The following is a 14,441-nucleotide window of genomic DNA, read 5'->3' as shown; positions in this document are numbered from 1 at the left end:
ATCATGGTGAAGTCAGCTGGCGTTTCAGGAACAGAATTTTTCTCTCTGATGACTTAAAATATAAAAAAGCAAAAAATTAGGAAACAACATTCCTCAAGACCCAGTAATACCACTTTTGGGTATATATCTCAAGGATGCTCAATAGTGCCATGAGGACATGTACTCAACTATGTTCATAGCAGCATTGTTTGTCATAGCCAGAGGTAGAATGCTTGACTTTTATGCATGAGGCATTAAATTTGAATGTAAACTCTATACCAAACAAAGAAACAAGAAATGAGTAACAGCACACACATGTACAAATACACAGACAAATAACAAGAAAACGAATGTACTTTGTTTTCTTAATAATAAATTCTACTCATAATTTCCCTACAAGAATGTTATTCTTTTTATGCAATTGTATTATTTTTATCCTATTGCACTTAGAACATAAAGAATAACTATAAAATAAAGTATCTTGAAGACGTAAGAACAGAAATTAGAGAAAACTTACTAGGATAATTCTGATTCCTCTCAGTTTCTGTGGTTAAAAAAGATGGTTTAATGTGATGAAGCAGTTGTGGTGGAAAACTAATTTCGATGGGTGTTGTCATGGATTCTTTAATGAAGACAATGAAATTATCTCCCTTCAGATGTATGGCCTGTTTGAAAAGCAAGACCTTGTAATGAGGTGGATTGCTTTATATCCTTATCTTTAAATACTTGGAAGAGCAATACACATTCTTGAAATGTGATTTGAATGGTGACTTTTGTAAAGAAGGGAGGATCATCTAACTTTCTTTTGTACATCAAGTAAATGTATTTTCAAACACAGGCACGCCATAAGGAGTATGCTGAACAGACACAAAACATATTTAAGTGTGGTTGGATTGCTTTTATTATTTGACTTGTTTTATCCCATTGTAGATGCAAACTGTTCACACTGAATATTAATAAAGTGACACAAAAAGACAAAGGACACCCCAATTTGTTTTTAAAAGAACCAGTATTTATTAAGAAATTATGTGCTGAATGTGCCTACATCCTGTAGGGATGGTCTCTCCCTTTTCCACTGCACAAGACAATAGCCAAGAGATTTTGGAAAATACAATGCTTGGGAATAGAGGATTCTGAGGACTAGGGAATGAGATGAAGGGGTGTGTGCACTAACTGAAATTTTGGGATCCCAGGACAAGACAGTCTTTTTCTTAGTAGTCTACTTCTCATCTTTCCAAATACTGAAAACTGTCCGCAGAATTTCACAGTCAGTCTCAAGTAAGAGGTGATTATTGGATCATTTCAGCTCACTAGTGCCAAGCATGCTCACAGGTCAAACCAATGTCCTTAAATGGTTGCATCACTTCTGAAATAAGGGCATTCTTTTATTAATAAAATGGTGCTTATAAAGGGCAGAAATATAGCTTTTCCAAATAGTTTTCCTCATAGTCTAAAGTACCTTAAACTATAAATAGAAAATAAATTATAGAAACTAGCATACAATGTATATTCTCTATATGACATTGCTGGAAACAAGCTTTAAATGTAGAATTGCAATACTATGTGACTATGTGATCAACAATGACACATGCTAATCATAAAAATAGCTTTTACAAATATACATTTGTATACAGTGTTTCTCTCACCATTCATTAATGTTCTTCACACTTTAAGACTTACAAAACATAATTAAAAAGAGGGAAAACACATTTACAATGTAAACCATAAAATGACAGTTTTATAGCTTTAACACATAAGAAATGGTACGTCTAAAAGTGAACAGTATGGTTCATATGACTGGGGCTTTATATAAACTGAATTGGAGGTGCTGTTGTTCAGAATGAAACCACCTTTGACATTTCTCCGCATGTCACAGCCTCTTTTTCTTCTTTTACAATATTGTATACAACTTCAGATCACTTTATCTGTAGAAACTGAAAAGAGAAAAAATTACTTGAAAAAGGCAGACATTTGTGGTTTGTTGTTTTTAGCATGTGGGTATACAAATTATATCTGAGGAGTAAATAAAGAAAAAACTAAAGCAGTAACTATGACTTTAGATCATATATGTTTTAAAACAGTATTTTTGTTGATTATTTCAGATTGATCATATCAACCCCTACGCCTCCTGTCACTCCTCCATGAAGGACTACCCCCATACTACTTTTCTGCCTGCCTGTGTTCCTTTCTTTCCTTTTTCCTTCCTTCCTTCCTTCCTTCCTTCCTTCCTTCCTTCCTTCCTTCCTTCCTTCCTTCCTTCCTTCCTTCCTTCCTTCCTGCCTTCCTGCCTTCCTGCCTTCCTGCCTTCCTGCCTTCCTGCCTTCCTGCCTTCCTGCCTTCCTGCCTTCCTGCCTTCCTGCCTTCCTGCCTTCCTGCCTGCCTGCCTGCCTGCCTGCCTGCCTGCCTGCCTGCCTGCCTTCCTGCCTTCCTGCCTTCCTGCCTTCCTGCCTTTCCTTCCTTTCCTTCTTTTGTGTAGATCCTTTCACATCTACTTTGTGCTGCCCATATACTGGTGAGTATGAAGCCATTCACAGAAGCATCAAAGATACAAATGATAAGAACACAGTAATCAAGAAACATTGATTCGAAGAGATCTAAAAGCCTTTATTGGTGCGGCATATATAAATGCACATTTCATGAAATCCTTGTCAGTGTGTGAGACTGAATTGTCCTTTGTAACATACAGACTCAAAGATTAGTGTATTAGGATACTGTTAATATATAAGCAGTGTTTAGCAGGTCCGGTTTTATCCCATGCTTTTTCAGACCCAGGCCAGCTGGTCTTGGTGAGTTCCCGATAGAACATCCCCATTGTCTCAGTGTGTGGGTGTACCCCTCGCAGTCCTGAGTTCCTTGCTCGTGCTCTCTCTCCTTCTGCTCCTGATTTGGACCTTGGGATTTCAATCGCTCTTCGGGCTGATGAGGGAGGGGGAGGGAAATGGGAGGCGGTGGCGGGGAGGAGGCAGAAATCTTTAATAAATAAATAAAAATAAATAAATACAATTATATATATATATATATATATATATATATATATATATATATATGCAGTGTGATTAACTTCATCCAAAATACATTGTGTGGAACTTCAGAAATGGCACAATTGGAAAAAAGTGTTATAAAATTTATAGACACATTGTCTTAGTTAGTGACTCATTCTGAAGATATATCTGGGCTCTGTATAATTTCATAATTAAAAAATGTTTCAGTGTAGTTAATTAGGAGGACTTACTGAAACTTAATAGAGTATAAACTTATACAGTTTTAAAATTAAAACTTAAATTGTTTTAAAATTAAACAGATCACCTAATTTTAATTTAAAATTTTTGTATTAACAACTGAATTGAAATGCCTAATATATAATTATGCTTAATTTTATATTGTGGTTAATGGTTCAATACAAATTTATTATTGTTAAATGTTGAGGTGTTCCAAAGTTTCCCTCATTTATTACATACTAATTTCAAAATAATCATAAATTACATCGATTTTACAATATTTTTCAAAACAAAGGGAACCAAATTAAACAAAAAAAAATTAGACTTGCTGTTCTCCCAAAATCTTCAAAGATCTTTGATGAAAAAATTATATATGTGCCAACAACAAGGACAAGACTAAATTTGGCACTTAAGTGATACTAAGTGCCTGGATGTGTTCAGAGGCCGATTTGTCTTGCACACAGTCATCTTTAAACTAAACTCAGTGGACCTAGGTAGCAATTTCTCTTTGTCATCCTGCTCATCCTTCATGCTAATGAATACAACAAGAAACGTAATGCCAGCCCTGTGAGAGGCAATTACATATAAAATGTTTATTAGACCATAAATGATACTGCTAATAATTTTATATTAAGAAAAATGCTGTCAAAGATTTTTCCATAAATATTTAATGTAGTGTAATTGTAATGATTGTTCTGTCTCTTTAGGGACAATCCACGCCCACTCCCTTCCTGCTTGCAGCCTCAGAGCCCCACTTTCTCTCTTCCTGTCCCCTCTCTCGGAAAGGCAGCCTCTCTCCCTCTCTCCCTCTCCCCCCCTTTCTTCCCATTCTCCCCTTTTTGCTTCCACATAATAAATGTCTAACTTTACTCTGTATCTCTGTATGGTATGTTTATCCATCTCTCTTCCCCACTGGCCACAGTCACATGGAGAGCTACTGCGTGGTCTTATGCACCATCCCTGCTTGGGACTGGCTACTTTTGGACCCGGCAGCTCGCAGCAAACCTATCTGCATGGTGTGCCTATTTGTCTGCCCCAGGGACGCCGAGGGGAAAAGTCACCTTTGGAGACCTGCTGCATGGTGAGCCCAGGACTGGCTGCTCTTGGACAGCTGCCCTCTCTGCTCTCAGGACCCGCAGCAAATTCATTACAGTAATGGTCTGGTGAATTTTTATTTAGAATGTCCATTGAAAACCTGATTGAGTCACAGGGCTTCAGGTTATTTTGTTGTTGTTGTTGTTTTATGGGTTTTTTTTCTTATTACTGAATTCTTATTATGGCTATTATGTTGAAAGTCTAAAGAAGGTAGGACATACTAAAATATTTAATATATTAGGTATTAGGAACTTTTTCATTAAAAAAAACAGACTGTCAAAACAGACAAATAAAGTGCCAGTAAATAAGAAACCAAATATTTTATATTACAAATTATATTTACAAGGTTTGGGTGCCAAATTACTATTCAAAGACTCTTACAAATGCTTTGTGGATCTTGATGCATTTATATGTATTATCTTAAAATAATGTATTTCAATTTTGATTTTCAACTATAGTATATCTTATGTAACTAAAATTAAACAAGTGTTAATAAAACTTGCATCTGCAGAAAACAACAATCCAGAAATATGACATGAATGCATTTTGATACTATTTATCTTTATATAAAATATATATTTAATTATCTCCTTTTATTTCTAATTGCTCAATCTATAGCATATGCATCTTAAACATGTATTAAAAAATTAAAACATTGATTATTTTTTCTTAATCTAATTCTAGGATGTACTCATGTATAAGAGGAATCAATTATGGTATAAAACCACAATATTTTGAACTCATGATTCAAAATTATATACTATTGTTTGTGTGGACTAAAGAAAGTTTTGTACATAATCTTTAAGTAAATACCAAAATGAGAAATTACCATTTTGGAAGAAATACCTTATACAATGTCAGTTAACCCCCAGATGAATGCTATTATGTGAAAATCATGCACTGTAGTATTAGAAGCTGATTGATGGAGGAAGGTCATTGGCTAATAAAGAAATTGCCTTGGCCCATTTTATTGGTTAGAACATAGGTGGGTGGAGTAAACAGAACAGAATGCTGGGAGGAAGAGGAAGTGAGCTCAGACTCAACAGCTCTACTCTCTGGAGAAGAGGCCATGCTCCCTTCTCCCGGACAGATGCACGCGATGAAGCAAGCTGCCAGGTCAGACATGCTGAATCTTTCCCGGTAAGACCAGTGCTACACAGTTTATTAGAAATGGGTTGATCGGGATATCAGAATTAGCCAGTAAGGGCTAGAGCTAATGGGCCAAGCAGTGTTTAAAAGAATACAGTGTCTGTGTAATTATTTCGGGGCATAAGCTAGCAGGCGGCTGGGGTGCTGGGGACACAGCCCTGCCGCTCCAATTACTACTACAGCTGATTGGTAAAAACTGCATACAGGAGGGAGCTAGTAGAGCTGAAATGGCTGCAATCACCCTCTTGTCATAGAGTCTTAATTATTTTCTTACTACAGATGGAAAATGCTGTAATTAATGTTGTAGCTGTTTTGTAAAGTTTCCATTGACTGTATTTTTTCATATTAAATTCTGAGATATCACTTTGATTTAGAATATTTGCATACTGTCCTGCACATCTGGCAATTATTCACTTTATTAGAAAGGAAAACACCAGGTTGTAGACTGCTGTCCATTCTCTCTTATGCTTTTTATACCTTTCTTTATTTCCTCCTTTGTTGTTTAATTATAAATGATCTTGTAAAATGATGACTGTAGGGGGAAGAAAAGAGGAAAAGAGGTCTTGAAAACAATATATTGAAATATTTCCAGAAATTTATAAAGTCTATCATAAGTACAAAATAAAAGCTTTATTAACTTTACTTTGTGTTGTGCTGTTATCAGATATATAGAAACATGACTTGAATATAATTTTTTCATTAAATAATGGAAAAATTATTCTCAGAGATTTTATAGAAATTCAAATTTGAGAAAGGCTTCCTGTTGATTTCTAATATCCTAGAGAGAAAGGAATAAGCTGTGACATTCTAGATGCCTTCTTTTCCTTTAGGTAAATGGCCATTTGTGAAATTCGTTTGTTTAGTATAATGTAAAACTAATTGTGTTCTCTTGAATAGTAGGTAATTTATCTTCTTGCTGTATGGAATTTTGAATGCTTTTAAAACAAATTCGCTTGATGATAAATGTTATTTTTTCCAACTCTCATTTGCTTTTATTTCTGAAAATGACACAGGAAATCACTCTAACAAGACTGTATTATTCTTCTTCTGTTTTACTAAGATGAAGAAGACAGCATGAACCACAAACCAAGTTTGTTTACTTTTAAGCCCCATGTATTCACGTTTGTTAAAATGAAGCAATACCGTAAAATTGGAAAAACTACAACTTACATAGATTTTACCACAAAAGAAATAATACTTTAAAATACAGTTTATGAATTATCATTTATGAGAAATGTTTATCTTTCTAAATTGTGATGTGTAACAATCAGATATTTTATATTGTCTTTGCAGTATCCTTAAAGGCAAAAAAAATAAGAAAAATTGTATAATATTGGCACATATATAACAGTAATAAGTACCTTATCAACACTGTACACAAGGGTAGGCTATGAAATTTATCACGAAGGGCAATGGGATTGTAGGAATTTGAGACTGACTAAAATATAACCAATGATTTTTAAATCAGGCAAATGAAGAGTGTGTCAATTAGAAAATCCAGAGAGTCTTGGAGGAAAGTTTAGTTGTGTTCATCAAACGACTTTCCACAAATATATCTTACTATTAGACATGAGCCTGGCCTCTGATAGGCATGCTACTACAGATAGATACATCGGCAACCCAAGTATATTTAACCACAGCCAAATTTGTTTTAAATCCATGTTCTCCAATAAAAACGTCTAACCCTAGTGTCTAAATTTTACCAATGGGAAGAGAATGCTCAGGACAGAGACCAGGCAGATTTAGCTATCAATAAGACAGAAAAATTAGAATCAGACCTTCTGAATTTTATACCATTCTGTATTAGTTTATACTACTGTGATATCTCTGAATAAAATCCACTTATTATAAGAAAGATTTATCAGAAATGACTTTTAAATATCTGATGAATTGTACATGTTTGGTTGGATCTTCTAAAGTAACTTGCTTTTGAATTTGCAGCAAGAACGAAATATCACAGGAGAATGGTATGACTGAGTATTTGGGTAAGCCCAGGCTCACGTCTAATACTAAGAAATCAGTTGGTAGAACATGAGACTATTAATCTCAGGGTTGTTTGTGCCAATTTGTTGGAGGGGGCTGCTTGTTTGTCCCAGCCACCCAGAACCAAAATAACCACACAGAAACCATATTATATAAACCACTGCTTGGTCAATTAGCTATAGCTTATTATTGGCTAATGCTTATATCTTAATTTAACCCATCTCTATTAATCTCTGTATTGACATGTGGCTGTGGCTTACCGGATAAAGTTTCATCTGTCTGTCTCTGGAAGGGCTACATGGTTTCTCTGCCTCCTTTCTCCCATCATTCAGTTTAGTTTTTTCTACCTATCTCTATTACCCTATACCTCTGCTATAGGCCCAAAGCAGTTCCTTTATTTATCAATGGTAATCACAGCATAAAAAGGGAAATTCCTCATCAGTAGACAGTTCTTGGGTGGACACAACCAAGTTTCCCACACGTGGCAGTTGAAAAGCAGAATTAAAGAGAGGGGATAGGGACAAGTTCTACTATTTAAAATAATGTCCAGTGATAGAATACTCCAAGCAGACCCCACCTACTGATCACTCACTCAACTACAAACCTCTGAATGCATTTAACATTCAATGGGATTCCTATCCTTGCAATTCAAATACCTTTCAGAATCATCACAGCCTGGGGAATAAGCCTTCAGTACACTGGCATTTTAGGGGAACATATATTTTCAGAACTCTAATGCAATTATTTACCAAATATATAATTGCCTGAGGTATTGATCCCTAAATTCTCTGGATCTGTAAGACTAGTTTCAGACTCCGGTTGGTGATAAGACAATCAGCTGGAATTCCTGACTAGAGTCATCAGCCTGACTCCCTTCAGGAATCCTTAGCATTACTCTTGGTCATTATATCTTCAGAACATCAGAACTGTCAGATGATCTTGTTAAACTTAGATTGTTAGAGTCCTATCTATTTGTTCTCACACATGGCATTTCTTTTCTTTTTTAACTATCTTAGGTCCATCTCAGTTCTTGGGACCAGCTTGATTTCACTGTTGAAAGGCTGTCCTTTGAGGGTCTTTGAAATCCTACCTATCTGCTGACTGTTCTTTCCCTAAGACCATATCTTGGAATTATTCATTTAACTGACAGTCCCGAAAAATTAGGTAACTCCTCTTGGTAGGGCATTATCTTCATCTGAAATATTCTTAGACTCTTTCTGAACTATTTACAACCTGCTGGATTCCATAATCTCACATTCTGTCTGTGTGATAGGCTCCACTGCAAACAGGATCCACCCAGCCTCCATATTGAATGTGGGTCTTGAATTGGTACTTAAGAAATGAGAGCAACCATCTGGACAAAAGCAATAAAGGTCTTTACTTCAACAGTCTCTTGATATCTGATATCTCTTAATATCTTGATATCTGATTTTTTATGACTATGTAGTTTTAAATGGGACCCAGATTACTTAAAGAAACATAAAAATATGTTGCATTAGCTGTATATATTGGAAAAATTAAGTTTCCTCGAGACATTACCTGCAGTGACAAGCCATGGTCCATGATTCTTCATCAAACCTGATCCACTGCTTTTAGGGAGTGTTTTATTCCCTTTATTTTTTCTCTATTCCACTTTCTCAATTTAATAACACCCCTCAAAAATTTATTCTTAACTATTCAGTTTTACAACATTCATTGACTTCATGAAAGTGATTGACGCCCTTAAACAGCATGTAAAAAAATGCCCTTGTAGAAATGGATGAGAAATATAAAAGAAAGTGTGAAGAACTGAATAAATCAGTGAATGATACCCTAAAAAAACAAGGAAAAACAATCAAAGAGATAATGGAAACAGTTCACGAATTAAAAACTGAAATGGAGGCAAAGAAGAAAACACAAACAGGGTGGACATGAAAAATTTAAGTAAACAAACAGAGTCTACAGAAACAAGCATAACCAACAGAATACAAGAGTTAGAAGAAAGAATCTCAGATTCTGAAGATACCATAGAAAAAATAAACACACTGATCAAAGAAAACAACAAGGCCAACAAACTCTCATCACAAAACATTCAGGAAATATGGGACACAATAAAAAGACCAAACCTAAGAATAATAGGAGTAGAAGAAGAAGTGCAGCTAAATGGTCCAGAAAATATATTTAATAAAATTATAGAAGAAAACTTTCCCAACCTAAAGAAAGATATACCTATGAAGGTTCAAGAAGCATACAGAACACCGAATAGGCTGGATCAAAAAAAAAAATCCCCTCGCCATATAATTATCAAAACACAAAGCATACAGAATAAGGAAAGAATATTAAGAGCGGCAAAGGAAAACGGCCAAATTACTTATAAAGGTAAACCTATCAGACTTACACCTGACTTCTCCATGGAAACCATGAAAGCCAGAAGGTCCTGGATAGATGTACTGCAGAAACAGAGAGACCATGGATGCAAGCCCAGGTTACTATACCCAGCCAAGCTTTCGTTCATTATAAATGGAGAAAATAAAATTTTCCAGGATAAAAACAAATTTAAACAATACGCAGCCACAAATCCAGCCTTACAGAAAGTAATAGAAGGAAAATCACTAACCAAGGAGTCCAACAATGACCACAATAACGCAGACATCTAGAGACCCTTCACCAACACAAATCAAAGAAGGGAAACACACAAACTCTACGACTAAAAAAAATGACCAGAGTTAACAACCACTGGTCATTAATATCACTTAATGTCAATGGACTCAACTCACCTATAAAAAGGCACAGGCTAATAGATTGGATAAGAAAACAGGATCCAACATTCTGCTGTTTACAAGAAACACACCTCAACCACAAAGGCAGGCACCTACTCAGAGGAAAAGGATGGGAAAAGGCCTATCAAGCAAATGGACCTAAGAAACAAGCAGGTGTGGTCATACTAATCTCTAACAAAGTTGACTTCAAACTTAAATCAATCAGAAGAGATGGAGAGGGGCATTTTATACTCATAACAGGAACAGTTCATCAGGATGAAGTCTCAATCCTGAACATCTATGCCCCTAATATAAAAGCACCCATATACATAAAAGAAACATTGCTAAAACTCAAGGCAGCCATCAAACCGCACACACTAATAGTAGGAGACTTCAACACTCCTCTCTCACCAATGGACAGGTCAATCAGACACAAACCTAACAGAGAAAGAAGAGAATTAATGGAGGTAATGAAGCAAATGGACTTAACAGACATCTATAGAACATTCCACCTAAATAGGAAATAATATACCTTCTTCTCTGCAGCTCATGGAACCTTCTCAAAAATCGACCACATAGTCGGTAACAAAGCAAACATCCACAGTAACAAAAAAATATTAGTAAACACCTGTGTCTTATCAGATCACCATGGATTAAAGTTAGATTTCAACAACAATGCTAACCCCCAGAGAGCCTACAAAGTCATGGAAACTGAACAGTCAACTACTGAACCATACCTGGATTAAGGAAGAAATAAAGAAAGAAATTAAAGTCTTCCTGGAATTCAATGAAAATAAAGAAACAACATACTCAAACTTATGGGACACTATGAAAACAGTGCTAAAAGGAAAGTTCATAGCACTAAGTGCCCACTTAAAGAAAACAGAGAAAGCTCACATTGGAGACTTAACAGCCCACCTGAAAGCTCTAGAAAAAAAAGAAGCAGACTCACCTAGAAGGAGTAGAAGACTGGAAATAATCAAATTGAGGGCTGAAATCAAAAAAATAGAAACACAGAAAACAATACAAAGAATCAATGAAACAAAAATCTGTTTCCTAGAGAAAATCAACAAGATTGACAAACCCCTATCCAAACTAATCAAACGGCATAAAGAGAATTTGCAAATTAATAAGATCAGAAATGAAAAGGGGGACATAAACACAGACACAGAGGAAATTCAGAGAATCATTAGATCTTACTACAAAAGCCTATATGCCACAAAACTGGAAAATGTAAAGGAAATGGACACTTTTTTAGATAAATACCATATACCAAAGTTAAACCAGAACCAGGTGAACAATTTAAATAGACCTGTTAGTCGCAAAGAATTAGAAGAGGTTATCAAAAACCTCCCTACCAAAAAAAGCCCAGGACCAGATGGTTTCAATGCGAAATTCTATCAGAACTTCCAAAAAGACCTAATACCTATACTCCTTAATGTACTTTACAATATAGAAACAGAAGAGGCATTGCCAAATTCCTTTTATGAAGCTAGAGTTACTCTGATACCAAAACCGCACATAGACTCAACCAAGAAAGAGAATTATAGACCAATCTCACTCATGAACATTGATGCAGAAATCCTCAACAAAATACTGGCAAACCGAATCCAAGAACACATTAGAAAAATTATCCATTATGATCAAGTAGGCTTCATCCAAGGGATGCAGGGCTGGTTCAACATACGAAAATCTATCAATGTAATCCAGCATATAAATAAACTGAAAGAAAAAAAAACCATATGATCATTTCATTAGATTTTGAAAAAGCATTTGACAAAATTCAACATCCCTTTATGATAAAAGTATTGGAGAGATTAGGGATAAAAGGGTCATACCTAAAGATAATAATAGCTATATACAGCAAGCTGACAGCTAACATCAAATTAAATGGAGAGAAAATCAAAGCCATCCCACTAAACTCAGGAACATGACAAGGCTGTCCACTCTCACCTTACCTCTTCAATATAGTGCTTGAAGTTCTAGCAATAGCAATAAGACAACATAAGGGGATCAAGGGGATTCGAATTGGAAAGGAAGAAGTGAAACTTTTGTTATTTGCAGATGATATGATAGTGTACATAAGCGACCCCCATAACTCCACCAAAGAATTTTTACAGCTGATAAACAGCTTTAGTAATGTGGCAGGATACAAGATCAACTCCAAAAAAATCAGTTTCTTCTTATACACAAAGGATATGGAAGCAGTGAGGGAAATCAGAGAAGCTTCACCTTTCACCATAGCCACAAACAGCATAAAATATCTTGGGGTAACTCTAACCAAGGAAGTGAAAGATCTATTTGACAAGAACTTTAAGTCTTTGAAGAAAGAAACTGAGGAGGATACCAGAAAATGGAAGGACCTCCCTTACTCTTGTATTGGGAGATCAACATAGTAAAAATGGCAATTCTACCAAAGGCAATTTATAGATTCAATGCAATCCCCATCAAGGTCCCATCAAAATTCTTCACAGATCTTAGAGGACAATAATCAACTTTATATGGAAAAACAAAAAACCCAGGATAGCCAAAACAATCCTATACAATAAAGGATTGTCTGGAGGCACTACCATCCCTGACTTCAAACTCTATTACAGAGCTACAGTGATGAAAACAGTGTGGTACTGGCATAAAAACAGAGAAGTTGACCAATGGAATCGTATAGAAGACCCGAATTTTAACCCACAAACCTATGAACACCTCATTTTTTATAAAGGAGCAATGGAAGAAAGAAAGCATCTTCAAAAAATGGTGCTGGCATAACTGGATGTCAACCTGTATAAGAATGAAAATAGACCCATATCTATCACCATGCACAAAACTCAAGTCCAAATGGATTAAAGACCTCACTATCAGTCAAAACACATTGAACCTGATAGAAGAGAAAGTGGGAATTACCCTACATCAGATGGGCACAGGAGATCGCTTCCTATGTGTAACCCCAACAGCACAGACATTAAGGACAACATTGAATAAATGGGACCTCCTAAAACTGAGAAGCTTCTATAAAGCAAAGGACACTGTCACTAAGACAAAAAGGCAACCTACTGACTGGGAGAAGACCTTCACCAACCCTGCAACAGACAAAGGACTGATCTCCAAAATATATAGAGAACTCGGGAAACTAGACTTTAAAATGCTAATTAACCCAATTAAAGATGGGGAACTGAACTTAACAGAGAATTCTCAGCAGAGGAAGTTCAAATGGCCAAAAGACACTTAAGGTCATGCTCAACCTCCTTAGCAATCAGGGAAGTGCAAATCAAAACATCTTTGAGATATCATCTTACACCTGTCAGAATGGCTAAAATCAAAAACTCCAATGATAGCCTTTGCTGGAGAGGCTGTGGAGGAAGGGGTACCCTCATCCATTGCTGGTGGGAATGCAATCTCGTGCAACCACTTTGGAAATCAGTGTTTCGGTTTCTCAGGAAATTCGGGATCAACCTACCCCTGGACCCAGCAATACCACTCTTGGGAATATACCCAAGAGATGCCCTATCATATGACAAGAGCATTTGTTCAACTATGTTCATAGCACTATTATTTGTAATAGCCATAACCTGGAAACAACCTAGATGCCCTTCAATGGAATAATGGATTAAGAAAGTGTGGAATATCTACACATTAGAGTACTATGCTGCAGTAAAAAACAATGACTTCTCTAATTTTGCATGCAAATGGATGGAAATAGAAAACACTATCCTGAGTGAGTTAACCCAGACCCAAAACGATGAATATGGGATGTACTCACTCATAATTGGTTTCTAGCCATAAATAAGGGTCACGGAGTCTACAATTGGTGATCCTAAAGAAGCTAAGTAAGAAGGTGAACCAAAGGAAAAACATATAGTTATCCTCTTGGCTATGGGAAGTAGACAAAATTGCAGGGGAGAAAATTGGGATTTTGGGGGTGGGGTGGGATGGGGGTAAGGGGAGATGAGGAGAGAAAAGGGAGAAGGGGAGGATGGGGGGAACTTGGGGAAAAAGGAGGATTGGGATAAAGGAAGGTTGGATAGGGGAGCACGGAAGCACAATTCTTAGTTAAGGGAGCCACCTTAGGGTTGGCAAGAGACTTGAACCTAGAGTGGCTCCCAGGTGCTCAAGCCAAGGTCCCCAGTTAGTTCCTTGGGCAGCTGAGGTTAGGGAACCTGAAATGACCCTATCCTATAGCAATACTGACGAATATCTTGCATATCATCATAGAACCATCATCTGGTGATGGATGGAGATAGAGACAGAGACCCACACTGGAGCACTTGACTGAGCTCCCAAGGTC

The 14,441-nt window shown here is 36.3% G+C and overlaps 1 protein-coding gene across 20 annotated transcripts in view; it reads right to left on the bottom strand.

The window, feature by feature from the left end:
- Positions 1 to 969: 969 nt before the first annotated feature.
- Ralyl (RALY RNA binding protein like) overlaps positions 970 to 14,441 on the bottom strand; it is an 806,938-nt gene continuing 793,466 nt past the window's right edge. For 12 of the 20 annotated variants that reach the window (XM_075971526.1, XM_075971531.1, XM_075971530.1 and 9 more), the window contains one exon: positions 970 to 1,913. In XM_075971526.1, the coding sequence (XP_075827641.1) occupies positions 1,896 to 1,913 (18 nt within the window). In that variant the 3' untranslated portion in view covers positions 970 to 1,895. Of the gene's footprint in view, positions 1,914 to 5,918; positions 5,974 to 14,441 lie in introns of all 20 variants that reach the window. The other 8 variants (XM_075971521.1, XM_075971520.1, XM_075971522.1 and 5 more) reach the window with 1 other exon arrangement.

The sequence above is a fragment of the Microtus pennsylvanicus genome, chromosome 5 (assembly GCF_037038515.1).
Source record: "Microtus pennsylvanicus isolate mMicPen1 chromosome 5, mMicPen1.hap1, whole genome shotgun sequence".
Taxonomy (NCBI): Eukaryota; Metazoa; Chordata; class Mammalia; order Rodentia; family Cricetidae; genus Microtus; species Microtus pennsylvanicus.
Note: the sequence above shows the minus strand (reverse complement) of the source record. Positions and strands in the feature narration are given on the sequence as shown.